Genomic DNA, 27,249 nt, shown 5'->3' with positions numbered 1-27,249 from the left:
CGCCAAAGCGTGCGAAGCATGGGGCACGACGCTGGCGGGGGGACTATTACATCCGTGCAGCCGCTGACGCCTAGATGCGGCGGTATCCGAAATAAAACCCTTTCGCGGGTTCCGCGTTGAACGCTGGAAGCAGAGAAACCAGTGGCAAAGTCACGTGCTTTCTCGCTGATACGTCCCACGGTCACCCAGAGATCATTTGACACCCAGTCTCCCACGAATTCACTAAAAGGAGAGTGCCAGTCAGCTTCCTTATGCTTCTGATGGACCCGAACAGTTTTTGTATCGATGCGCCTCGTGCAGCATCTGCCGAAAGAGTTGGTCATGCTGAGCTCACGATACCACGCCCAGTCACTGGTTCTCAACAGACACACATCGACATGCACTTTTCCTGACCTGACGATAAGCATCTGGCTACGCTGGTCACGTTTCGTCTCCGGACTCAACAGCGCTGGACGCTGAAGAGCTCGCAGAGCTCAACTCAATGGCGCTGCGTTCCTCCACGAACGCCCGAGCTCGATCCGGCTCACCGAAAATGACTCGTTCATTTGCATATTTCACAGTACCCGGGGCATCGGCTCTGCGCACGTACTTGATCTGAGTGTAAACGACCGGCACGGATTTTTGGAGTCGTGCCTTGCTAAAGTAGGCAGCGACGTCGCTGGCGAGCTGCACATCGTCCGTGGAGGCTACAAATCCGGGCGGCATTCGCAGAATACAATGCGATCCCGCACATCCCTGCGCATGGAACCACAGATCACTCTCCGTTGCAACCCGAAATGTCAAGTAATCATTCTGGTGCTGGCTCTTGCCACACAGGATTCTCGAACCTTCGGTTGCAGCTTGCAACTGGATGCAACGGTCTAGCAGACGGGCGTTCGATGCGCCCTTAGCCTTTGCGTCACGACGGGTCGGCGAGCCACGCTTGGACGGTACAGACTTGCCGGATTTTGGTGCCTGCGCAAGGTGTAATTCATTGAAAACTTCTTGAAGCAGCTCCAAGTCTGGATCCTGCCCGTAGTCAAGCGCTACGGAAATCATGTACTCTAAATGTTCCAGGTGTTCAAGCTCTCTGCGCGCGGCCTGTTCCAGTGGAGCGAGCGCCTGCACCGCCCGACGCAGTTTGCGACTGCGCTGGTAACACGCTTGAGCCTCTTCCACGGGCGTCCGCCCCGGAGCGATCTCCAACACCGCGTTCAGGCCGTCTCCCTTCCATGACTCGAACGCCGATGCGGCCTCGGACGGAGGTCTCAGGGAGGTCTCGCCAGGTTGCCACAGATGCTGCCACGCCATGAGCAAGTCTCCACGTGCCCGCAACTGGTCAGCGTGCTCCGCTTCAGCGAGTCGATTCGTATACTGGGCGAGAGCATTGCGCACCCGCTTCAGCTTTGGGGCGAGTTCTCGGCGCAGTCGTTTCCCCATAGATTCCGCGTAGACGCAAACCTCATAGCGATCGAACAGGTCTGCGATGAGATCAGACGCATCAGTGGGAACAAACGGAGCCTCATTTGGCCAACGCACCATAGAGTAAGAGGTGCGGCCCGATGCTTTTTCTGCAAGAGCGCCGCCAACTTTTCGATGAGGAGCAAAGTCGTGACGCTCCAACGCACTTAACCACGCAAGCCAGTTTGAAAACAGCGCGTGCCACTCAGACGCCTCAAGCTCTTCAGTGCAACGCTCGAGTGCATCCGACCCGAGCGCACTGGAAACCATATCCTGCGCCAGTGCACTACTGAGTCCGACGAAGGCTCGCGTGAGGCCCCGCCAGATGAGATCCCCGCTCGCAGTCGCCACAAGTCGCTCGCGCCACGGCTCCTCGTCCCGATAAACCGATGGCATACGTGATGAACTCGCCTGTACTGTTGCAGGATACACGTAACGATCGCCGACTCGAAACGGCCGATCACTCTTGCCCTCAGCCAGCTGGTAACCGCACGCGAGGATATCGCCAGAATCGCGACCGCCCAGTCGATCCATGCCACCAAGTACAACGAGGTTGCTTCTAGTTCCAACAAGTTCCAGAATTATGCGCAAAATGGGCTCTTCTCCAGGTCGTCGTGCCAAGTCGAACTCCACGAGGCGCTCAAAAGCAAGTGGGGCGCGACAATCGCAGAGAATCAAGTCTCGGAACTCTCTTGAGCGCAGCACGTTCGACACCGAATACGGCATGCTCTCGGCTTGGAACGCCTTGGGCACACCATACCGTAGTGCGTCGTTCTGGTTGCCGGAGCCCTTGCGCTCCGGAACCGCAGTTAGACGCGCGAGCTGCGGGTGCCACGACAGTGTCAACCACACCCGTGGGATCTCGAGCGTTCTCAGGCCAAGGTAAAGGGTTCGAGCGTCCGGTTGTAGAACAGTTTCCAGTCTACCGGGAACAGTCCGCTGCTTTACAGAGTGAACCAGCGCAGCAACGCTGGTGTAGTCGAGCGGCGGTGGCGGCTGCAGCAGCCGCTGTCGCGTTCGCAAAGCACCGCACTGGCGCAGACTCTTCCCGACGCATCGCTGCCGGGAACGGCAAGGGAAGCCAACAGGCACAAATCCAAAGTGAAGTCGGTTATCGGACAGGTATTCCGCCCGCCAGAGCGTCCATGAAGCTCCCATCCACCCAACACACACCACGTCGTGCTCCTGAGTACCGGAAAGAAAAGCGATCTTCGCGTCAGCGCCGCACAGCGCCGGCAGGCAGCGGCGCCCGGCCACGACAGCGGTCGATACGCGCCGACTGCAGCGCTGGCGTTCATCCAGCTGCAGTTTCTTCTCATGACGTGTCGTTCGCTGCCTGTGGAGCACGAACGAAATAAGCACCATCTATTTCGTGGAAAGAGTCTCCTACGCGGAACGATACGCTGTCGGTGCAGTTATCTTGTGCCACAGAGAGGCAGACGGGCTCATCAATGAGCACTTGAGCTTGTCTCCAGCCGATTCGCTCAAAGCGCTTGGTCAACTTCGCGGAATCCAGATCGAGGATTTTCCGCGGGAGCTCGAACAGCGAGTGCGCTCTTGTTGAAAACATTCAATCCGCACCGATACCAGGCAGTGGCGATCTCGCTGTTCGAATCTGTAACCTATTACGCGGTGAAAGCCGCAGGTGGGAATTACGACGGTGTATGGGCTATTCTGTTGCAATCATTACCTGTATGAAACGAGCACCGCTGTTTTGATGCCTCCAGAGGGCAGGCGTCCGCGTCAACATCCCAATTCCGTCACAAGATCGCAAAGATGATCATTTGTGTACGCTTAGAGAGCACCCTGAGATCGCGTTCAGTACGTGCATGTTTGACACTCAGGGCGCTTCTTGCGTGTGAACACCGCAAAGTCCGCTAGCGAATGCGTGCGCGGTGAGCTCGCAAACCACTCATGAACGCATGTATCGATATTTGCGAAATATCCACCATCAGACGAAATCTTGTGCCCATGTGTCCGGATACAGGCGAATGCACCGAACGTAGTGACAGCGCGATGCGCTTCTGCACTTTTCGCTGCATCGAACGCAGGTGGACAGGAAGCAATGCAGAACATCGCCAGCGCATTTGATCCTTTGTAGCCTTCTATTCGGATCACGCGTACCAGGAAGAGTGCCAGGGTGATGCCTTGTGGACAAGCACCGCAGCCGAGAGCGCTGTCATCTGCTCCGGCATCGGCACCGCTCCGAAACATTGGAGAGGTCGAAATCAGCTCTCTGTGGGCGCACGATTGTTGACACGACGCCAAATGCCGCGTATCTTGTGGTTCAACGCGCCGCAGGTGGCATGGAATACTGCTGGACTTGGGCAGGTATTGTTTATGGTAAGTGAGGAATGGATCTAGTCAGCGTCCACGAATGGTATAAGGCTATACTCGGTGATATCGACAAACAGACCACCATTATCTTTCGACAATTGCCCAGGAGAACCGTTCCGGTCTTGAATATGCGGTATACCGAGCTCTCTGCATTCCTGCACAGTTCAATACTACCGCTCTGCTCCAGGCGAGAATCAAAAAACTCCTTTCTCCAGGTCACGGACTTGTTCATCAGAGCTCCTCAGCGTTTCACCACAAATCTCGCACTGCGCGCAGAGTGACTCCCTCAGGAGGCTCCATCGAGCACACAGTCGTTGGATGGTCCCCAAGCGCGAGACATTTCCAGACTTGTTTCGAGGCGTTGACGTCTCGGTGGTGCAGAGGGTGCTCGCGTGCCTCCTTGCTCATGGAGATGCATCATAGCGAGCATCACGCCTGCGATTGGCTCGGCATCTGACGTTCGATAAACTTCCCGCACAAGACCTCGTGCGCCCATCAACGTTCCACACTCTTCCTCTCTATATTTTCCAGCGTGTACTCGTGCTCGTCGTGCACACATGCCGTCCCGAGCGCATCGACGAGAATCGAGCAGAATCGGTGCCTCCACTTGTTGCGCGCCTCCATCGAGCGAGCAGGCGGGCAACCATTGCGTGCTACAGAACATGCCGCGCAATACACGACCACCACCATACCACGCGACGCGCAGTATCGGTCAGTTACGTTGCCAAGTCAGTGAAAGAGTAGGAGAGTGCACGCTGCTTGCCGCCGTTCAACCGAAATCGTTGGCGGCCTCAGTGCAAGCTCAAGCTCGTGCTCAAGCTTATTTATATTTATGATTATGCTCATGCTTTTGCTCGTGCTCGTGCTCGTGCTTATGTTTCTATTTATATTTATGATTATGCTCATGCTCACGCTCATGCTTATGTCTATATTTAGAATTATGCTCGTGCTCGTGCTTATGTTTCTATTTATATTTATGATTATGCTCATGCTCATGCTCGTGCTTATGTCTATATTTAGAATTATGCTCGTGCTCGTGCTCGTGCTCAAGCTTATTTATATTTATGATTATGCTCATGCTCGCTTGCTGAGTGTCGTCCGCACGCACATGGACGCTCTGAAAACCGCGTGCGGAGCATTCGCCTCTGCACGGCACGGTGCTCGGCACGCAAAAACGGGTCCTGATGCCGTCATTCAATTTGTGGGGATGACTCCTCTTGTCCATGGAACCTGACTCCCGTGAATTATGAGCTCTGGAAAAACTAAGCGGCGTCACTCGTTTTCCGTTCAGAATCTGGGCGCTGTCTGCTTCCTTTTCGGAGATACCGCAACGACTACGAGTTCGGCGCCTGCCGAGTCGCTGCCAATCGCTGCCGTTCAAAAAAATTCAAGTCCGGTGTTCGTCCCAGCGCGAGTGTGGTTTCCTTTCATGTATGCACTGTAGCAAGTGCCAGACACCGCTGGATTCTCTGTGCCTCTACGAGCAGCTGCACCACTTGGAAACCTGTTGTCCTACTACAGCACCTGCATCAGTTTCCGAAACCGAGGAAGTTTCTGGTAACGAGGAGGTCAAGTGTCCGTTCTGTGGACGTGAGATTGGTTCGTGGGCGCTCGACTGGCGCTGGCGTCACGTCGATCGCTGCAGTTTTCGCGCAGATCTCGAACGTCTACGTGCCCTGGAAGAGAAAAAGCTTTTGAAAAGACGCATTCAAAAAGAGCGACTTTTTGGACCACTGAGACGCTTTCTGGCTGCACACGGTGTCGCACGCTACGCAGAACTGCTTGTCAGCGAGAAGCTGACGCTCGAGCGGCTCTTCCTGCTCAAACAGCCGGACCTGGAGCTTCTGAAGATTCCGCGATCAAGCGCCGAACGGCTCTGGGAAGCACTACGTACACCTGCATACCGTATTTCCCTTGCAAACCTGGGGAAACAGAACGAGAAGCGGCGAAAGCAAACGCTTTGCTTTGTCGAGGAACCTGCACTGGATCGGCTCGCGTGCGTGAAGAAGCGGCGGATGCCACGTTACTCGAGCGACCACGACGGATGCAGTGCACAGGAGTCATGTGAGCGTGAGACTGTTTGCGCCAGTGATTCATGCGAGGATATAGAACTGTATCGAAATGGCTATACACAACTGGCGGGTGCGCTTCAAATCGGGCGGGACATGCTCCGCACTGGTACCGGAGGCGCCACGCTACCCGCTCCAACGGAGACGATCCCGACACGCCCTGAAGACGCCGTCGAGGTTGTCGACCTCTGCGACGACGCCAGTGACCTTTCTGGGCACGAGGCGAGCACTGAGGCGGCACTCCATTCAAGTTCGCTGGAGCACACCGAGAACCCGATATCGGACTGCAGTGCGACCGAGGCGCCATCGACTGCCCCAGATGCTGCAGTGCCTGCTTCTCTCGACCGAGACAGCATCCGCTTCCGAAGCATTCGCGATGCAATCAAAGCCGATTCTGCACTCTACGAGCGTATTCTTTTACTTGACTGCGTGCCGTTACGAGCAATTATGGAAACGCTGGCAGCAAAGCACGTCAGCGTATCGACCCAGCTGTTAATGCGGTTCCTCGAGAGCGAGGGAATCAGCTTCTCGAGGTAGCGCGGCACGACCAGCTATGTATCAAGTCATCAACGTGAACCACTGAGCGCGTACACGACCGGTCTCGCATACTGGTGTGCGATCGCAGCACCGTCGTGCTAGCACTGCCATAATGGCACGAAGGAGCAGCCGGCTCCTGGCCCCGAGTCAGGAGAACAAGGCTCTGAGCTCAACGTACTGGTACGCGCATGCATCTAGATACGACTGAACAAGGGCTTGCAACGCCACAGCAGCTGTGGATGCTGAACCCCCGGACGGCTTCTCCGCATCTGGATCGTCGGAATTTTTGCCCAAGGCAAGTTGTAATCGCTCCAATTGCGCATAGAGCGTGCGTTCGCCATATTCGCGTTCAGAGATTCCCTCCTGGAGAAGCGATTCACTTGACAACGGGAACGACGTAACATCCGAGTCTTGGTGCGCGAGCCAGTCGTCGTCGGCGGCTCGACAAGCATGGCCTCTCAACAGTTCGGGACTCGTGTAGTACCGACGGATCACGTGGCGAATGAACACGATTAACTGCTGCTTAAGCACGGTGACTGGGATGACGGCACCGCAAGCTGGTCGTGGGCAACGATCAATATGAATGGCCGGTCTGATGTGTTCGCCTTCGAAGCGGAAATCGATGGGAAACCGCTGATCACAAGCGGGACACTGGGCTGTGAACGGCACCACGAGCGGATCGGACAACGCACCAAAAAGATCCTCGACAAGAAGCTTGCGACGTTGGTCTTGACTCGACGCGGTGCTTCCGGGTGTCATCTGGTCGGCCATGATTCGAGCTCGCAGGAACGGTTGGGCGTTCAGACCAAGACAGCACGCCAGTGCAGCGGCATCAAGGCCTGGAACAGACTCCGTTATACGCCTCAGCACCGCATGCAACTGATTCTCTAAATACCAGTCGATATCGAGATGCAGCATGCCCTGTGCTTCGCGGTACTCATCCGGATGGCACGCCCGACGTGCAACGGTATCGATGGGTGCGCGAGCACCATCGATTGCCTCTCCTCGTCGAAGCCGAGTATCGCACGGCTCCCGGCACACAACGTACTGGATAAAGGTGCCAGCTGCGACGACGTATCCACGTTCTCGCCGACGCAGGGCGACCTGCACATGCGGCTGGATCGCTGCATCATCGTAGGCATCCGGGTCATGGGTCAGCTGTTTGGTGATAACGAACTGATCTAGGTCGACGCGTCCTTGCCGCATGCGCGTCGCCAGCTCCGACAAGTACTTGCAAATGCGGTCTTTCGCTTCCGTGGCCACACAGGTTGGGTCCAAAATCTGATCCAGGGCAAAGTTGCCCGCTGCGGCGACGAGCGCGCACCAGTCGTGTCGAACGACTTCGATGCCTTTGACCTCCTTGCTGAATGAGCCGGTATCGATCTGGTACTTGAGCGCGGCATATTTCTTCTTGTTCAGTAATAACATACGCACATACAACGCTTCGATTTCAATTTCCAAAGTATGGTACTGCTTATTAACCTCGCGGCGAATAGCATGGCCCAGCTCCATGATACGCTGCACGGAATCAGAGGAAAAAGGAATCCCGCTGTCGATGAAGATCGAGTCCGTATCGCCGTAGATAACGCGAGGCTGGACCCCAGAAGCACGATCCGGTACGTTTGACGCTGCAACCAGGTCGTCGAGCTTTCGAAGCAAAACTTGTTCCGCGAGCTCTACTGTACGCTCAAGCGTTTCCCGTCCAGTTCGTGTGATCAGTTCCGCAAGTTCGCGAATGTGGAAACGCGAGTGGACGTATCCCAAACAACCATACAGGGCGTTCGCTGTCAGTTTGAGCGCTAGCTGCCTGGTGTGCAGCTGTTGCTGGCGGACAGGGCTCGACTCGTTGCGAGCCGCTTCTCGAACCTGTCTTCGTCGCTGAACGAGCCTCCGAAGCACGGTTGGAAGAATGCCCAGCTCGTTGCTATGTTTGGGCAAGAGGGCGTTTCCCTCAGAGTCCAATGTGACGGTGGTAAAGTCTATGTTGTATTCCTGAATGATGGACGGGTAGAGGGAGCTAAAGTCGAGTTGCAGAACGCAAGTCCCGTAAAGACCGCGCTTTGGCTCGAGCACATATCCCCCTTGGTAGGCAGGTTTGCGCCGTTTGGCTGAAGACGCAAGCTCGAGTGCGCTGCCCTCAGTTGTGGTCGGTGTTGAGGCACCTCTCTGTGTACTGGAGGGAGTTCTCGCAGCGTCCAGCCTTTTGTCGGCGCTTGCCTGCGCTGTCGGGTCGAAGCTTGGGCGTTTCGGTCGGATGCTGGCTCTTTGGCCCGAACTCCGATCAGGCGCAACGTACTTGCCAGAACGGTGGATCTCGTGCAGCAGCAGATACTCAATGCGCTCAGCTCGATTTCCAAGCATCGTCTTACCCCAAGGGTATCCACATATGCTGGCGAGCTCATTCGTAAGCGGAATGACCGCCAGTCGGTCTGCCAAGAGGAAGCTGAGCTTGGCGTCTTCCAGACATGAGTCGATGGCCCCCACGAGATGCTTCGCCTCGCGATAAACTGAACGCATGGCTTGGGCTGACCATTCACCATCGCTACCCGTCGCGGCGCTTTTGTAGGAGCCGAGGAGCGCCCGGCAGAGGACACGGAGCCCATAGTCCTTCTCCTTGTGCAAGTACTCTCGAGCCGCCTCCTCTGTGTCGCATAAGAGCCGCCCGGCGAAAATTTGCCGAGCCAGTGCAGGATTCAAACCGCGACCAGATGCTTGCATATGACTTCGAAAATCTTGCAAAGGACGTCGCTGAACAAGCCGGCCGAGCTGCCACCAGTCACGGAGACGCAGCTCACGCATTCTTTTCAAGAACACATCGAATTGGCTCGTGAGGAGCTGGTGGCAAATGATGACATCTGGATCTAGCTGATTGATTTCGCGGAGAAAGCGCTCGATCATGGCGAGCTCGTTCCGCTCGCGAAGAATTCTTCTTCCCGAAATCATTCGCTCGAAACCGAAAGGGAATGCCTCATGCGCTGGCGGCCGAACGATGCCAAACTGCATGGAAGGGTGCGGCGTTTCGCCCAAGTTCCGGTTCGTGGGCACATTATCGAATACAGTCGCGCAGATTATCGCTATTTCGAACGATGTAGGAGATGCCTCAGCGATCGTGCGCAAGGAAAACGTCAGTACGCGCAGCCCTGGCGGTTGCGACGCTGGAATCTCCTCCGCCGCGAGCACTCTGAACTGAGCTGGCGAGTCCACGTTAAGGCTCCAACGACATGATGATATCCCAGTGACGCGGCTTGCGTTCGAGACTTGTACCCAACACGGACCTGGCACGCATCGCTCAAGTATGAAATTCTCTAGCGGTGAATTTCTTGAACCAACGATTTGGGAGAAAGTCTGGCCCTCGAGAGCAGTTTCCAAAGCTCGATACTTTGCCGGGTATCGCACACGCAAACACGATGTTACTTCCGCCCGGCGACGATCGATCTGGTTCGTAAGGAAACAACGTTCCTCGCGACGGGCGGTGAATTCGGTGATGCCGCGAGCCAGCAAAACTGACTTGACTTCCTCGTAGACACAGGAGAAAGCAATGCCTTCTGAGATGGGGGCCAATCTTGGCTCCTGCTCGGACGCAAGGATCGGGTAGGGACGTGGTGTTGCCTGCTCGTCGTCGGGGCAGTCTACGTACATTCGAGGCAAGAAGAAGATTTCCCTTTCAATGCCGCAAACTTGAACACAAACCGCAGTTGAAGAGCTTGTTTCCGGCAACAGAGCTCGACCGAACACGAAGACTTTGTCCAAAATTTCCTGCATGTCGAGCGCGAAAAAGGTTAGCGCGGGAACGCGATCACCAGGAAGATCGCCTTCTACGGCAGTTACTCCGTTTTCAGTTGCCTCGTGGGCGTATTCGGCCTCGAGTTCAAGTACGCGATCCAGGAGGAGGTCGGCGTCGACGTCGTTCACCTCCATGTCATTTTCAGAATCGCTCGCATTTGCAGCCTGGAGAGTCGTCCAAGATTTTTCTTGGGTACTGGGTGTTCTCGGATCATGCTCGTGATCGTGATCCGTATCTGAACGGCTTTCGAGTGGGATCTGCGGGCCACTCTCCACGAGCAGATCTTGGGCGCCACGTCGCCGTCGTGGTGCCGATATCACACCCGATGTCGGATGCTGATTTGGCTGTGCATCTAGCGGGCGACTATCGTTTCCGCGCGCTCTCGAGGCGACAAACGTGCGTTCCTCGCCCGCTGCCCATTCATCTTGCTCAGCGAGCAGTTCGTCAACCAAGCTTTTGCGTCGACCAGAGCTTGAGGCTGACTGCACACGCCCATGTGACGCAACGGAAGTAGCCAGAGCGGCTTGCTCAATTTTGAGCGTCCCCGGTACTGTAGGCTGCCCCAGGAAACGAGTTTGAGTCGGTTTGAGCAGGTTCCGCGCCACTGTAGCACTCGAGCCTCGCTCCCTGCTTCGCTGTCGTCCCGCGCGCACACGTGATCGAGCGCTTGTTCGCCCTTCACTCTCCTCCTCTGAATACGTCAAGCAGTCTTCGTCCTCGGAGCTGCCCGAGAACGTTGCCCGGTCCTTGACAATGAAGCTTCGTACCTGGTGGCGTTCTTCCGCCCGACGCGATCGATACGTGTCCTCGTCCACCGCCTCGTATACCCGCTCAGGTTCTTCGAGCTCATAGTCCTCACTTGGTCGCCTACCGCTTTCACGAGCTTCAGCAAGCCTCCGCAGCGCTTCAGCTGCTTTGCCGTTTGCACCTCGACTGGCTCTTGGCATGGCCACTGGCGTTAGAACCAAATGTTGCGGCAACGACTGCGGAGCGTTTTCGCGCCAATTCGAGCGCGCCGCGGCTTAGTGACCGAGTTTCCCATTTGATACACTTTATCTAATTATTAACAGTTTTAGTCTGATATGGGATGGATGCGATCCAAACGGTAACTTGCCGCACATACAGCATGCAGTGACCGCACCGGCGCTATAGGCGCTATTGCTGTCGCTTTCGGTAGGCTCGGCACACGATAGGACGTATGAAACGACCAGAATATCCGAGACGAAGTATAGGTAATGGAACATGGGAGTAGGGGGTTGATGGATACCTCACCGCGCACTGAAAAACACACAAAAAAGGAAGAAAAGAAAAAAGCGCATAATCGGAGAACGCTGGCCTAAGTAAACGTTTTGTCCACAAAAAAATACAGCATGCAGTGCCGTGAATCGCTGGGCGCATGCGTTGAGCCCGCCCTATGGGAAGATCCAACTGTGCTGTGTCTGCACACCAAGGATGGAGCTTTGCTGCCCGCTGCTCGCTTCCGCGGATTGCGTCTGTGTACGTGTCCATTCTTTTCCATGCTGGATGCGTGATGACATGAATCAGACGATTCCGAAAGCAAACTTGTTGCCGTCTGCCAGAGATTAGACCGTCGTTTCTTCAAGGATGCCTCAACGAGATCTGTGCTTCAGGGCAGCAATCCTCGTGGATGCAAGGCTTGATACGACCAATAGCACTTCTGGCGCCAAGCTTGACGCACCTGTCGCACTGGAACGAGGCAGCCTCGGTGCGTCTTCGAGAGCGTTGACTTTTGGTACTGGTCGCGAGTCTACGAACCAGGATCCGCTAGTATTACGGGCCTCGACAGGCTCTTTGTCTTGATGGTACGAGCGGACGACTGCGACATTCTCGCCGGCACCACGCAGCGCTAGACATGGATGTTGCCGGAGAAGCATTTCGGTTCCTGAAACGCAAGCTTCGGACAGCAATCTGGGCGAAGATATATGCTGCAGCACTCTTGATATCAAGGACGCTTCCGCCAGCGCATGACCTCCATTCTAGACGTTCACAATGCAAAAGCTTTTCACCGCATCGCTCACGAGTAGGCGTCCGTGGTTTCTTCAGTATTCAGAGCCTCGATTCAAGGCGTGTCCATCGCGTGCACGGGCCAGTAAGGTGCCACGCCCGGCGGCGCACATGAAAAGTGAACAAGGCACAAATCGAAACTCTCCCTCTGCGTCAAATTATGGTCATGGCAATCGTGCTCCCGGGTCTAGGTTCCGATTCCGAGCGTCCGAAATAAGACCATTTCGAGGCCCCGATAGCACGTTGTTATGATCGAGCCTGCCACCGCATCATGTCGTGCGGGGCCTCTGTTTCAGGCTGAGCTGCGCTCATCCTCCGCGATCGCATCGAAGTAGCGGCACGCGCTGCTTCTGATGTATTCGCTGACCCGTTCAACGGTAGCGGGTCCTGAAATTCAAGTTTTAACTCGTTCCAAATTATTAAAATATAGAATGAAAGCAATGCAAAATGAAGCATGTCTGTCAGCGTTCACGATCGACTTGACGAGATGTTTCTATGCTAGAGGAAAACGGCGCACAATGTCGAAGAATGTGCCCGTGCACAATGATGTTGTACGCTCGCAACGTATAAGTGCATGCGCAGCCGCAGAAACTCGGTACCAGCAATGCATGTGTGCGCTCCGAACACGAGCATGAAACATCGATGAAAATAATTTCGCAGAATCTCTCTGAGAATCCGTCCATATGCACCAAGATGAAATGGTGCCGTCGTGCAAACCCTCTCCGGCGTTCCAACGCGCATTTGAGTGAATAAAAAGCGTCTCCATAAAGACGGCTCGCCCATGTGCACCCTTTCCAGCACGCGGCTGGTGTAACTGGAACGCCCCGCGGACTGCCGGATGAGTCACTGCACCAAGCCGCTGCAGAGATATGGAGTCTCCGTTCATTTTCGCTAGACTTGCGAAGCGAACTCCACAGAAATGGTTTGTGTGCTTAAGCTCTCGCATCCACACCAAAATCTGTCAATGTTCAGCTGCTTGCAGCGGACACAGGCCCCCAGGCGCTGGGTCATCTAGACCGATTCGATATGCTGGTTCGGCGGTGCCACCAGCCAGCTAACGAGACTCCAGGGGGAGATCATCCGGATTCGCAGGCTCGCTGATCCGCTTGCGCTCCTCTAGCTCCTTTCGTCGGAGGGATGGTGCATTCGCCTCACGAAGCAGCGCTCGCAACGCGCGTTCATAACCCCAAGGCATGTGATGCTCGATAATGCCATTCCTGCCAACCAGACATCGGAGCTCCTTGGCATCAATTTCGCGAATCAGACGGCGGTGGAGGAGGCTTTCCTGTGCTTCAGCCTCGGCGGACTGGCGTTCACATGCTCCAATGAGACAGACAGGCCCACAGCATGAATTGTCTCCACATGTGTTTCTCGTTGACGGCTCTGTTATGTAAAATACTCGGCCCGGCACAAACATGCGCCGGTTCTCAAGCGAGTACGTCACGTGCGAGACGGCGTCGCGGATCTCTGGTGGAAACTTGCACAAACAGCCACAACGGAAAAACAATGCCAGCTTCTGCAGCCGGCTCAGGCGAGACTTCCCCAAATAAGCGATGCGCAAGAAGTGAGCGATTGCAGGCAAAGACATTCTTGGAACGCTGTCGTTCCCCCGTACAACGCACTCCATGAACGCCTTGCATTTCTCCGCCGCTTCAATACTCACTGCTGGCGGTGGAGCGAAGCAAACCGCATATACATTCGGCAAGTGGGCCTGCAGCATGATCGCAAGCAGTGCAGCAGCACCGCCGCCGAGAGAGTGACCAGTGATGATAATGCGCGTGTTCCCGCCCCGGCGTTCGACGGCGCGCTTCAAAACTGGTAAGATTCGTTTGCAGAGGTTCCCGCCTGATCTCAGTAGACCACCGTGCGCAGTACCTGTTATCGTGACGCCTGCGCCCACGGGCGATCCCTCGCAGCAGCGCACATCAAAGTGCTCGGGGGTTCCTTCAAGGTCCGTAAAGGCATCGCTGACGGACATTGTTCCGCGCACGGAAACTACCAAGCTGTCCGTCACGGGATCTTCTACGATGATGAAAGCGGGTAGAAAGGTACGCGACCGCATCTGGGCGAGCAGAATCCGGTCAAGACCGACTCTGCAGCGTCGCGCAACCGCTAGCAATGCCGAGTCTGGGACGGAGCGCATCCTTAGAGCGTGAATCATCGACTTTGGGTAGTTCATGAAAGCCGATGCCGGCCTTTCCAACATCAGGAGATACTGACCCAGCGGGGCTGCTGCAAATCGCATCCAGTGATGAAGCCACTGGATGCGTGCAACCGAAACAGGGGGCAAGTTCATGCACAGTCTCTGCATGCGGTCAGGTTCATCAGCAAAAGCACCAAGCAGGATGTAGAGCTGAACGCCGCGTAGCCAGTCCTGCGGCAGCAAGACAGGGTACGATTTGCGAGTTTTTCGAGAACCCGGGGAACGATCGAATAAAAGCGCAAAACGCTTCATGAGCTCACGGCGGACGACGAGCTCGTCTGGCTGTTCCTGGCGCCTACCTGAACGCGGCGAAAATGGAAACAGCGAGAGAAAAGGTGTGCGCTGGGTCGAGGAGGTCTCGTTCTCTTTCTCCTTGTTGAATAAGTCATATTCGTAGGCTGAGAGCAACTCACCGATCATGACCGCTTGGCGCTCCAAGGTCTCCCGACGAATACTCTCGCGACTCTTACGCACATCGCTCTTCGAGAAGCAGCCACAGCATGCACCACCGCATTGACAACAGAAAATCATGCACCACCAGTTCATGCGCTGCACGTACTGGTCGTGTAGTTCGGCATCATAGGCAAATCCTGCGGTCTGCCGTTCAGCTTGTTCAGGAGCACTCGATACTGATGTCGCTCTCTCGTCCGCTAACAGCTCCGTATTGTTCAGGTTTTCGACATCAACGGATAGTTGCTGCCTGGGGGTAGCCGTCTCCGAGTCCCAACCAGTGACACTCTCCTCAGCGTCCAAAAAGACAGAAGAGGTGGCGCTCGGCCGCCGTTCGACCTCTGACGTTGTGCGCTCTGGGGTGTTCATAAGTAGCCGTTGCAGCGCGAGCAACCACAAGTGAACCTGGCTCAGAAACGAATACAAGTTGGTCACAAGGTAGCGCTCTTCGCCTCGAGCGCAACCCCAGTTTCACCGCCGAAAGCAATCTTTACGATGGCGCTGCCAGAGCGGTGCGAACACTGCTCGTTTGCACTCCTCCTCGCTAAACGTCTCCCGCTCGGTGAGCCAGGTGAAAACGTGCAGCACGCCAGGTTACCTGGGGCTTTGAACGAAAACCAGCCAGCGTGAAAACCAGCCGCGTTCCCCAGAGTAGACAAGGCCAATTTCCGTGGGCGTGCAAATTGTTCAAACTAAGAGTTCAAAAGCTCGCAAGCCAACCTGCGTCCGCTAAACGGGGTATAGAACGGTATACCTGTATCCACAGCGGCAGTTTAATTTCCACCGCTTTGCGCCACCAGCTGCTGCGCCCCAAAGCACACTGATGCGGCACTCGCGGATGCACCTAATGAAGCCTGTCAAGCCGCGGCTGCGAACACACACCTGGATGCGCTTCCATCACCGTGAGAATAAATTTGGATGATCCAATTAACCAAGTGGGCAGCCTCTACAACTATGTCAGAATAGAACGGAACGGGTCAACTTATCTAACACAGAAGTACACGCTCAGGTTTGGGTCCCTTCTCGCTATCATCAACACAAGCCGCTACAGGATGTCTCTGCACGTGTTTACTGTTCCTAACTCTGCTATCCAGCTTCAAACGCGCTGGTCTATCTTTTTCCCACCAGCTCAGGTGCCGACAGACGAACCATGTTGATAGCAGCGCTCAAGTCCCGATTTCGCCGCTTCCGGCTCGTTGTTGACGTCTTTCGAGCACACGCAAAGGTTGCGATCTACGCTGCGTTTGCCATTTCCATCCTCGTTGTATACAGACTCTGTGCGCCTTGTTGCAGCGGTGACCTGTCTCCGTCATCAGGTGATCCCACGTGACTACAACGCAGTCTCTTCAGACAAGAGGCCCTGTGTTGCTTGAGCACTTGTTCCTGCGCCAGATACATGCCGTGAGCGTGCACAGAACGCTCGCCTCGATGCTCTCATGCTTTTGCGCGACCGGTGCTGCACTCGACGATCACGGGCTTCTTCTGGGTCATGCGCTGGGCAAGTGCCCTGCGCGCTGGACACGCAGACGCACGCTGTCCCAGTCGACAGTGGACTTGTGCCATGCGATGATGTCGATGGTGAACAAGCCCAGGAAGGGAAATCCCGGTTGGTGAACAAGCCCAGAGAATTCGATCTATGTCCGCTGCGCTCGTCCAAGGCAGTGATGCAGACCGTACCAGAAGCGACCTCCGCGATGACTAAAGTCCGAGTCCGAGTCCGAGTCCGGTTTCCGATGACAAGAGCCGGGAGCCTCTGGGAGCATGCCCCGTCGACGGGAAACTGCTTCTGTGCAAAGCCGATGCCTAGATGGCTCCAAAGAGAGCCGGATGTGTCGTTTGAACGGAGTCCATTTTTTCGAAGCGAGAATTTCGGTGAAGTTTGCGCATGATCTTGTGAGCATGCCGCCAACGCATAAAGTCGATTTACTTACCCGTCAACGAAGGAGCGCGAGTTGTTGTGCCTACGAGTTGCCCTGGAACAGAAAGGTCGAGCGTGCGAGGCATGCGTGAGTAGGACACCCTGAACGCATGGAAACGAGCGGCCTGGAGTCTCGTACATGTGAATTCAATGGTGCCGTCGCTTAGTTTAGGGGTCCTTCTTCGAGGCCGTCGCGAATCGTCCTGGTACCGATGACGGACGAATTCTGGCTGCAGAGCGTCGAAGGGGTCACTCCGGAAACACGCCCGAAACTCCTCAAGCTTTGCATGAATCCGCAGTGTCCTTACTGATGCACTTCGGGTGTCGAGGCTGCTCATCTGACAAAAAGCTCGGAAAGAACGAAATTCAGTCTTAGAATGAGTGGCTTTTTGTTCCCTTTGAACCTGACGCGACTGATGGAAGTGGTTGACGAAATCGCGAGCGTCTCAGAGGCCGCTCGCATGGTCCGTGAGCATTTTATTCAGTCTCCCGAGCAGGTCTCAATGAGCACTCTCCGAGAATCGTTGAAGTTTTGGCCTTTGAGCACATCCTGCATCCACGGAAGACGATCTCGGTTGTTGACAGAGGCTGTCGTCCGGCACGAGTGTCGCGGAGTATCACTCGCCGATATGTAGCTGCGAAGCTTTTCAGATTGTTAAATGTGCGCAGATACTGCCCAGGGCATGCTAGGCAGAGAAATATATGCTTCTTTCGTGGAAACGCCGCCATTAGCGTAAGCGAGCGGTGGGCCGTAGTCCTCGTTTTCCCGAAGCAACTGCTTGGACACGGTTTGAATCCGACGTGAATCAGCCCGGATGCCACTTAAGTTAGGGTAAAGCGGTTCGTTATGGAAAATAAACCCGAAAGTGGCGCTGCAAATATCGGAAGCGACGGCGCCTGCCGAACACTGCATCGCTCCGCGGCTTCAGTGCAGCTTCACGCGCTGTATACGCCTTGCACGGGGCAAAGCATGCGCCGTGCTCGCTCACGAGCACCTGTTTGCTCAGAAACTTGCTCGATTTGACCCTAGACCTGAACAAGATTAAATCGGAATGTTTTATTTAAAGAAACTTTCATTAACCTTCTGCTCTGTGCGGGTTCCTTTTGATAATGCTGAGGCCTCCGGAGGCGCGCATCCGTTCCCAGTGCATCGGGGATCTACACAGGCCATGCTTTCCGATGCGTCGGCTCCGAGCGGTGCGCCCATGCCGTCCTACCCTGCAGAAACGAGAGCGGCAACGAGCCCGGAGGCATTCCATGTCTGGAGCGCAGGCCCGGAGAGCGCCTGGTTCCAGCGGTGAGCACGCCGATAGCACTCCAGGATGCATCGTTTCTCCGCGCAGGTATACATCTGAACTCGATGAGTATGTGTACAATCAGCAAGCGAGTTGTTGCAAAATCCGCTACACAGCGATTCCCGATCTCTATTTTACGTTACTGCGATGAAGAATCTTTCTAATCCCGCAGATTCTAACGAAGGGATCCAAATGGAGCAGCTTCACGGCCGGGGTTGAGCCAACCATCTCACACAGCTCCAACTACACGCAGCACGTGCCTCTGTGATTACAATCCATGCTGCTGCCTCCGTCTTGTATCGCAGGCATGAATACGGGCGCTGCATCGGCACGTGTCGCGTTGCCATCATGCCATCGATGAAGATCGCCTACACTCGGGAAGTCCTCACTCCAGTCTTCCGAACATATCGATTTCCGAGAAGCGACTCACCTAGAATCCCGACCGATATGCATCACGAGCAAAGCCTCTTCTCTGACGGGATCGGCATACTGCTATTGCACTCGGTACATTGCGCGTACGCAGCCTGCGGATGGCGTTTCACGGCCGCAGGCACGGCGCCGTACCGGCCCTTTGGATCAGCAAGTGATCAATGTGTTTGATGTAGTGCAATAGTTTCAGAAAAGAGAGGACGTTGTCTGTGTTGCGCGACAGAAAGCTCAGATTGCTCTGCTGTATATGTCAAACAGCCTCATTCAAAGAGTGTTCTTCGTTAGTGCAGCAACTTATCAGAAAGCTTTTGAGGGAAAGGAGCTTAGCTTTGCAGACGGCGCACACAAACAGCAAAAGCTTTGCTTGTGTAACTCACGCACGTCACCGGTGAGAAGATCTGTAGCTTGGCGTTACACTCCTGCGGATTCCAGGCGGAAACGCATAGGCCCACGTAATGGGCGTGCTCTGCGAGCAACTCTCTTAGGTGCTCCTGTGATTGCGACTGTGCTGAACGAGGCCACTCCAGCGGCGTTGCGCACTCTCGTATGGCTGGACTTCGAGCTAGCCGTGCCGCTTTTCGTTGTGGCGCCTCTGGGGATCTTTTTCGGCAGCTTCACGCAAGATGACGCGCATGAAGCGCTCCGTCGACTTATGGTTGGCTACTGGCAAGCGAGCTCTATGCTCATGCTGACTGTTTTCTTTAACATCGCGCAACAGCCAATAGGCTTTTTGACGGCGCTTGTCGCGCAAGTAATGATCCCAATCTCATTATTTTGGTGGCGTGATCTCGAAGAAGAAATTAGAGTCTCCGCAACCCAGGGACGCTCTTTAGAGCGCCTCTTTTTGTTATGGAGGCCCTTGGCAACAATTTTAGCGCTCGCGGGTGCTGTCACGCAACTAAGCACATTGCGATGCCTTACCATCGCGCCGAATGAACTACTGAGCGACCCGCAATGTGCAGCCTGGCTTGAACCACCCTTTGACTTTTATAATGTTCATGTTGGAATGCTACTCCAAGGAGCGCTAACGCGGGATTCTTTCGGCGCTATAGCCTATGCAGGTCTAGCAGTCTACGTCGGGTACACGGTGTACATGATCACAAGAGTGTTGCCGCGGGTTGGGCGTCGAGGACGTGCTTCGAGGAAAGGACTATTTACGAGCGTTGGTTTGCTTTCTTCGTTGGGCTGGATTCGCGATAAAGAAGAATTGGCATGAAGCCTTGCATTGCTTCTCGCAGAGGTCCTTCCTACGTGCCATGCGCGTCAGCAACAGTTCTGCGCTGCAACGCGCATTGCATTCCGTACGCAGCGACTGCAACATGATTGCCGAGGAAGCCCGATCTGTATCCGTTGCCTCTGTGACTTGATTCCACTGATTGAGATGATCATCCGAATGCGTTCTTCGTTCGAGGGCTCTATTTTTCTATTCTCCTTCCGTGGTGGACAGACTCCGAAGAAATCCCCCGTCGGATCCATGTAGGATACAGAACGTCAAACGTTTTTATCAAGTGTGGAGAAAACCACGACCCAAGCGGCGAGGGGTGTTATCCTGTCCTGACGGTTTTTCGTGGCGGAGTCCTCTGGATCTTTAGCTATACTGCTAAATTTACCTCACCATGCAGACCAAATGTTTGGAAACCCTTCATGATTCTCGAATCCTTCACATTACACTCTGTGATATCGACAAACAGACCACCATTATCTTTCAACAATTGCCCAGGAGACCCGTTGCGGTCTTGAATATGCGGTATACCGAGCTCTCTGCATTCCTGCACAGTTCAATACCACTGCTCTGCTCCAGGCGAGAATCAAAAAACTCCTTTCTCCAGGTCACGGACTTGTTCATCAGAGCTCCTCAGCGTTTCACCACAAATCTCGCACTGCGCGCAGAGTGACTCCCTCAGGAGGCTCCATCGAGCACACAGTCGTTGGATGGTCCCCAAGCGCGAGACATTTCCAGACTTGTTTCGAGGCGTTGACGTCTCGGTGGTGCAGAGGGTGCTCGCGTGCCTCCTTGCTTATGGAGATGCATCATAGCGAGCATCACGCCTGCGATTGGCTCGGCATCTGACGTTCGATAAACTTCCCGCACAAGACCTCGTGCGCCCATCAACGTTCCACACTCTTCCTCTCTATATTTTCCAGCGTGTACTCGTGCTCGTCGTGCACACATGCCGTCCCGAGCGCATCAACGAGAATCGAGCAGAATCGGTGCCTCCACTTGTTGCGCGCCTCCATCGAGCGAGCAGGCGGGCAACCATTGCGTGCTACAGAACATGCCGCGCAATACACGACCTCCACCATACCACGCGACGCGAAGTATCGGTCAGTTACGTTGCCAAGTCAGTGAAAGAGTAGGAGAGTGCACGCTGCTTGCCTCCGTTCAACCGAAATCGTTGGCGGCCTCAGTGCAAGCTCAAGCTCGTGCTCAAGCTTATTTATATTTATGATTATGCTCATGCTTTTGCTCGTGCTCGTGCTCGTGCTCAAGCTTATTTATATTTATGATTATGCTCATGCTCGCTTGCTGAGTGTCGTCCGCACGCACATGGACGCTCTGAAAACCGCGTGCGGAGCATTCGCCTCTGCACGGCACGGTGCTCGGCACGCAAAAACGGGTCCTGATGCCGTCATTCAATTTGTGGGGATGACTCCTCTTGTCCATGGAACCTGACTCCCGTGAATTATGAGCTCTGGAAAAACTAAGCGGCGTCACTCGTTTTCCGTTCAGAATCTGGGCGCTGTCTGCTTCCTTTTCGGAGATACCGCAACGACTACGAGCGACCTCGACCTAGAATCGAAGCCCGCTACAGAGTCGTCCTCTTCATCCGCCTCGAACGGCTCGGAATTATTATCGCTGCTCGGCACAGATCTAGGTTTCGCGGGTTTCAACAATTTCAAGAGTTTTATAGGTTTCACAAAGCGCACCCAGATTGATGTTCCGTCGGACTTCATCATCCCCGTAAACTGCTTCCCGTGCCCTGCCTGCAAACCACAAGCTTTGGACAACATCGGCCGACGCTCTTCGCAAAGCTGTTTCCATGTGTCGTCACAGCCTTCAGAGACCAGTGGTCGCTCATCCCTGCCGTCATACACTCTACGGGCGTCTACGGTGCGGTCATGCGCCTTGATCTGAGATACGCGGATCACACCAGATAGATGCTTGAGGCGGCTAGGGCGCTCGCACTCGATGAGGTAGTCGGCTTTGCTCTGCAGGGCTTTGTTCCGGAAAACCTTCTACCCCACGATGAAACGCAGACAGACATCACGTTCCAACCAGCCCCCAGGTACGACTTCCGTAACCTCGAGGCCAAGACTAACTCGATATGCTCCGACACTCTGAAGCGAGTCTCGCGCTCCTTGCGAGATCGCTTCCGCACTCGCTACAGCTTCGGCTTCTTCCGCCACCGCCAGCTCGTCCGCAGTCTCCAGCCGCACTCCAAATACCGCTCGTGTCCGTCCCCAATTTTCGCCACTCGTAAAGCGAAGCTACAGCGGGCCCAACGGACACAGTATGCGCCTCATGCAGCGCTCGACTCGGACTCGCATACGATTCCGGTTCGTTAGACGGTAATTTTCTCATACGTTTCTGCTCCTGCGCTGACGATATCACGAGCGCCGAACTGGCGCAGCGACACCTCAGGGTATTTGCTGGGAAGCGTTTGTGGTGTCCTCGGATTCCACGATCAGGCCCCAGTGCATCTTGTGTCCCGAGTACCAGCTGTGTCGTCGCACGAAGGTTGGATTCAAGTATTCCCGCAGAATGTGCATCGCTGGCAGCTCAGCCTCGCATCCGGAACTCCAACAAACTACTGCTTGACGAGGGGCGTCAAAGCGAGAGACACTAGGCCTACCGTATCCTAGAAAGACGCCACGCGACTAGCCAAGGCACCCTGCACCGCACTGTCTGGGAGATCCTCCCAAACGATGTGTGTTCGGTACTGCGGCCGTGGTGTTCGGCTCAGACTCGACTTTCCGCTCCAGAGGTGTCTGTTTCCGGTACCTGCTCGCCGTCTCTTCTGGAGGACCGTTCACCTCCGTGTCCCTGGTATCCTGTCCTTCGCCGAAACTTGGTGCGACAACAAACAGGCGTTCGCGGCAGTTCGTCTACGTTTTTTCCCTGAGAGTCCATACGCACACGGTGGGCGGCGGAATTGAAGCCCACACTTCCTATCGACGTGTGCGTCTATTTCTCCTTATGCACCTCGTGGTCGCCTTCGTTGTCGCGAGTGTGCTCGCGGACCGACGCGCGCCTTTCCGCCCCCTGCTGCGCAACAGCATACGAGCAGCAGAGCTGTTCAGCGCTGGTGAGGCTCGTACAGAAAGATTCGTCGAAGAACGGGGCCACAGATCCGAACGACTCGTCTATTGATCCACCAGTCCGCAAAAGACGCTCCGCAACACAGATGACGCCTTCGACTGCCTTGAACCCGGATATCGATGCTGGTATGAAGCGCAGCTGAACAGCAGCCCCAGCGGTGTGCGCCCTGAACGCTCATGAGCGATGAAAACCGACGTTGTCAAAGAGCAGGACAAAAGCATGCGTGAGGCGGTGAAGCCAAACACTGTTTCGATGGTGCACGAGGTGTTGAACGGACTAGTCCGTTTGGCGATATGGAAGTGACCACACGATGATAGCAAAGCCAGTAGGACTTGTGTCGTTGTCATGCACGCTGTTTGTCTCTTCTTGACGGATACTGGTTAGCCCCTGTCTTGCATTACGCATATGGAGGAATACCACATAGACCCCCATCATAATCTCCCATCGAGGGTGACCGAGACAAACATCGGTCAATCCCGGCATACGCGTTCGCGTTTCCGTGCTAAATCGCTGGCGTGCTGTTCAACGCGCAGTGTTCTCCTCTAGAGTCGCGCTTCGTTCTTCATCCATCCGTGGCACTTCATTACTGTTCGCACGGACCGTACAGCAACGTGCCATCCTGTGGCTTGTCTAGTCGCATTTCGTAGAGAAGTTACGGCGTAGAATGGATCGACGATGATAGGGTCGAGTAGATCGCGTCTGTCAAGCACCGTTTTGGGTGCACGACGTTCGGAACAGGGACGACGAGAAGAGTGGATTATCCAGCTACTCAGCGTTGAATAACTGATATAGACAAGTAAGAATGTTTTCTCGCAAACTAGCAGTAACAGCATAAAACGTCCCGCGACCTTTCTCCAGCCCGCGTGACACTTTCCTTATGTCGGATACCTGCGAAAGAGACACATAAAAATCAAAGAGGACGTGCTGCTACATTCGGTCCGGAATTCACTCCTCAGAGTATATTTCAACCCATAAGACCCCCCGCTAGAACAGATACTGTGTTCACTGACCGAAAACTTCGATCAGCGGGTGAGGTCTTATCATTAACTTCATAGAGTCAGTCACTTCTGCCCATTCACATCGGATCCAATTCAATCATGGTCTATCAAACAGGACTGGAGGCGCACAGACTAATGCCAGGTCAGAAGTTCATTTCAAGTGATTCAGCCAATCCAGGTATTAAATATCGATGCCATGCAGTACCGCCCCCTGTCTCAGTGACGCACAGAGAGAAGCGCGAACCAGAACCAGCGTCCTCCGCCGATCGACAACGGATACCTCGCACGTGGATAACTCCCTGAAGCACCGCCAAGTCACGCCACGAAACGCCCGACACTGACACACAACGATCTCGCGTTGGACGCGCCAGCCGCTTGCCTCGCAGCTCTGCACCCCAGACGCACCCCGAAGACACCGAGGCGCTCCTGGCCTCACCGCTCATCCTCCATCTCCCGCATTGGCGTACAGTGCGCAAGCGCGCCTGTCCATCGTTCGATGAGATCGATGAGGCGCTGCGCGCATGCAGCGCTTCGCGCTTCCCGTCAAACACAACAGCAGCGCTCGCCGGCCTCACATACAGGCCTCGATCGCACGCACCGCGCACACGAACAGACACCTGCGTGCGTGCGTGCGTCCAGGCGGCGGCGGCGGCAGTGGCGGCGGCATTCGCTGCCGCCACATCCGTAGCTCTAGAGCATGCGTCGAATGCGACGGTTATTCTCGTGGATGCGCTCGCGCCCATAGTCCACGTCCTTCGAAATCACGTCGATCTTGGTGCTCTGGTGGCGCACCTGCTCTCCGATGCCAACTGCAAGCGTCCGCAGGTCCGACACCACAACGCTCAGCTCGTCGAGGTCCCGATCCTGTGCCTGAACGTGCTCTTCCCACGGCGCCGCCGAGGCCTGCGCAGACGCATCCGCGCATTCGGTTGCGTCCGCAGGCGACGCTGCCGCAGCACCAGCAGCAGCCGTCGGAGCGGTACCCTCTGCGAGCAGCGCAGCCCGCTCGCGCCGCACACGGTCCTCGGGCTCGTCGACGCCGCGTACCCGCCGCGTTACGCGCCGCAGCGACGAGAGCAGACCCCGCCGACGCTCGCTGTCGCCATCGAGCGACGCCGCCTCGCCATCCACCGCGTCCTGTAGAAGCGCGTGCGCCGGTACCGACCCTGGCGATGACCCGACCTGCGCATCGTCAGCTGCTCGCGCTTCATCCGCCGAACGCTCAGACGAGCAAGCAGCTGGCGGCCGTTCCCGCAGGTTCAGTGTCCCCGCCTCGCGCTGGCGCTGCAGGCATGCAATCTCGTGCCGCGTCGCTGACGTCGAGGGCCCGTCTGCCCCCAGCACCGGGGCGTAGCGCTCGTGCCGCCGATTCCGATCGCGCGCCCAAGGCCACATCTTCTTCCAGAAACTCTGCATGTCGTGAATGATTTCGTCGCTGTGCGTCAGGTGGCCGTGAATCTCGTCCAGATCGTTTTGCACGCGATCCAGCTGTTCGTCCTGCTCGCCCAGCCTCATGGTAACGTCGACGCCTATCGCTCGCGCCTCTCGTGCAAGCTGCAGCGCCCGGCGCGATGACTGACGCCCCCGCAGCGCAGCGTCCGTAGCCTGGCGCCGCAGCTGCTCAACCTGAGTTTGGCGGCTCTGCAACAGCTCGGCGTCCGGCGCACTGGTGCTTGCTGCGAATGTGGAAGGTGGAGCCGCTTCCCCTGCGACTTCCAGCCCGCGAACGGCCGCATCAGCGGCTCCGTTCAACGGTCGGCCGGGCCGCGGGGCGCTTCTCCGCACCAGCGACTGGCTGCTTGCGCCTCGACACAGGCGCAGGGTTAGGCGCAGTGCCCGCGCTTGCTCCAAAGAGTGCGTCCCGGTCTCGTGCGGCGCGGCCCGTCAGCGGCAGTGTCAGCGGTTCCGAGATCACCGACGATGCGTCCAGCGCTCGTGGTGCCATCGTTTCCCCTGTGGGCGCTTCTCGTGTCGATCGCGACCCTGAGTGGCGAGCGGTGCGAGTACGAGCACCCCGTTCGGTTCCTACCAGCGTCGCAGCAAGCCGAACGTGCCCAGCACCCGTCTACCCGTGCTTGTTATGCCGTGCGCCGTCGTTGCCCTCGTGCAGGTCGTAGCACCCCCGAGGCTCGACGTGTCAGGTGTAGCGCTATAACAGCTCGCGACACTGCTTCCTCGTTGTGTATTTCCGGCAGCTCTGTGGCTTGCTCGACGTATCGGATATTGTCTCGGTCTGTACAAGACAGCTCTTCTGCTGCGCAACTTGTGCGCTGCACACGGCTCCAGCAAGCGAGAGCGAGCGTCTCCTTATGCTGTCCAGTACGCGGAATTCACCGTGTGCTGACGCGAGTGTCGACGTCTCGCGTCGAAACGGAACGCTCGTGCGAATCGCGAGAGGCGCGCGCCCGAAGCGTCCGGCATGCGGCCTGGCCGTTCACAGGCTCAGCGAGCTGGATGGGCAACAGACGTGCGCTGCCGCTGGGTGCGCTGCACGATGCGCCAGGTTGCCTGCCTGAGTGATGGCGTGCACTGCCGCTGGGATGCGCGCGCCTTGCGCTGGTGCGGCGATTGCGCTCTGCGACAATACGGACACCAGCAGGGCGCTGCACCAGCGCGCAGCCGCCGCGTCGCCCGCCCCGCCGTCGCCAAATGACCGCTGGCTGCGCGCAGACGACTCCAGGCTGCAGGACGTCGCCGTTAGCGTCGCGCTGTGTCGTGAACATTCTTTTCTTATAGATAGCTTCGAGCGCTAGGTGCGCGTGCAACTCGACGCTTTGCCCGTGGTACGCAGATCATAAACGCGTGAGCGAGTCCGAGTCTCTGCCCGGTGAAACGGGGAGTTTGAAGGGGCTGCATACCAACACGCCTTGCGAGCACTATTGACCAGTTACGCGTGCGCGCACCCACAAGAGAGGAAAGCACCAGCGCGTTGAGCCGGTGAGCCCCGACCGCATCTGGAGACAGGTTCGTGCTCTCAGGCACCAAGGTTTCATAGCCTGTGCGAATTCTGAGCACGGCGCCGCGGAACCCTACCCGAGTCTGCAGCGCGAGCGAGAAGCGCAGTGCGGTAGGAGGCCCCTGCGAGTAGAAGGACGACGAGGCGCGTGCCTAGTTGGTTTCCAGCGCGGTCTACGGCAACTACCCTGAGCGCGAGCAGCACACGCCGGCGCGCACCGCAACGACCTAGGCGTACTCGAGCGCACTGCGGCAGTTCAGCTTCCTGTTGGGTTTGCAGCGCAGCCAGAAGGCCCAGCCCTAAAGGCACAGCAGCCTGCTGACGGGAACTCTGCCCAAATAACACCAAACGTGCGCACGTGCTGTCACCTCGCGCCTAACCGGAGTCACTACCGTGGCGAGCAGCGCTCTTGTGGCTAGAAACGCGTACACAGCTGGAAACGCGGACGGCGTCCCACGCAGTGCTGCGCCCGGAACCCAACCGAATA

The 27,249-nt window shown here is 56.2% G+C and overlaps 6 protein-coding genes and 2 non-coding genes across 8 annotated transcripts, besides 2 other annotated features; 4 read left to right on the top strand and 4 right to left on the bottom strand.

Annotated features, from left to right (window-relative positions):
• Positions 1-420: 420 nt before the first annotated feature.
• CYME_CMI179C (probable fibronectin-binding protein) lies at positions 421-2,805 on the bottom strand (the record flags this gene model as incomplete). The annotated part of the gene is made up of 1 exon (XM_005536285.1): positions 421-2,805. The coding sequence occupies one exon, from the start codon at positions 2,803-2,805 to the stop codon at positions 421-423; it is 2,385 nt and encodes a 794-aa protein (XP_005536342.1).
• On the top strand, positions 2,737-4,271 carry CYME_CMI178T. The gene has a single exon (XR_002461331.1). It is a non-coding gene; the product is annotated as a hypothetical transcript (transcript).
• A 939-nt stretch (positions 4,272-5,210) lies between these two features.
• Positions 5,211-6,383, top strand: CYME_CMI177C (hypothetical protein; the record flags this gene model as incomplete). Its single annotated transcript, XM_005536284.1, has 1 exon — positions 5,211-6,383. The coding sequence occupies one exon, from the start codon at positions 5,211-5,213 to the stop codon at positions 6,381-6,383; it is 1,173 nt and encodes a 390-aa protein (XP_005536341.1).
• Positions 6,384-6,530: 147 nt separating this feature from the next.
• CYME_CMI176C (DNA polymerase alpha, catalytic subunit) lies at positions 6,531-11,114 on the bottom strand (the record flags this gene model as incomplete). The annotated part of the gene is made up of 1 exon (XM_005536283.1): positions 6,531-11,114. The coding sequence occupies one exon, from the start codon at positions 11,112-11,114 to the stop codon at positions 6,531-6,533; it is 4,584 nt and encodes a 1,527-aa protein (XP_005536340.1).
• Positions 8,036-11,448: a sequence feature (possible transcribed region).
• Positions 11,325-13,030, top strand: CYME_CMI174T. The gene has a single exon (XR_002461330.1). It is a non-coding gene; the product is annotated as a hypothetical transcript (transcript).
• Positions 13,031-13,246: 216 nt separating this feature from the next.
• On the bottom strand, positions 13,247-15,214 carry CYME_CMI173C (hypothetical protein, conserved; the record flags this gene model as incomplete). Its single annotated transcript, XM_005536282.1, has 1 exon — positions 13,247-15,214. One exon carries the CDS (start codon positions 15,212-15,214, stop codon positions 13,247-13,249), a length of 1,968 nt encoding a protein of 655 aa, XP_005536339.1.
• Positions 15,215-18,734: 3,520 nt separating this feature from the next.
• CYME_CMI172C (hypothetical protein, conserved) lies at positions 18,735-19,703 on the top strand (the record flags this gene model as incomplete). The annotated part of the gene is made up of 1 exon (XM_005536281.1): positions 18,735-19,703. The coding sequence occupies one exon, from the start codon at positions 18,735-18,737 to the stop codon at positions 19,701-19,703; it is 969 nt and encodes a 322-aa protein (XP_005536338.1).
• A 1,686-nt stretch (positions 19,704-21,389) lies between these two features.
• Positions 21,390-22,944: a sequence feature (possible transcribed region).
• Positions 22,945-23,949: 1,005 nt separating this feature from the next.
• On the bottom strand, positions 23,950-24,549 carry CYME_CMI170C (hypothetical protein; the record flags this gene model as incomplete). Its single annotated transcript, XM_005536280.1, has 1 exon — positions 23,950-24,549. The coding sequence occupies one exon, from the start codon at positions 24,547-24,549 to the stop codon at positions 23,950-23,952; it is 600 nt and encodes a 199-aa protein (XP_005536337.1).
• Between the last annotated feature and the right edge of the window lie 2,700 nt (positions 24,550-27,249).

Source organism: Cyanidioschyzon merolae, chromosome 9 (genome assembly GCF_000091205.1).
Source record: "Cyanidioschyzon merolae strain 10D DNA, chromosome 9, complete genome".
Classification (NCBI taxonomy): Eukaryota; Rhodophyta; class Bangiophyceae; order Cyanidiales; family Cyanidiaceae; genus Cyanidioschyzon; species Cyanidioschyzon merolae.
The sequence above is the reverse complement of the archived record's forward strand: the minus strand, read 5'-3'. Positions and strand labels throughout refer to the sequence as shown.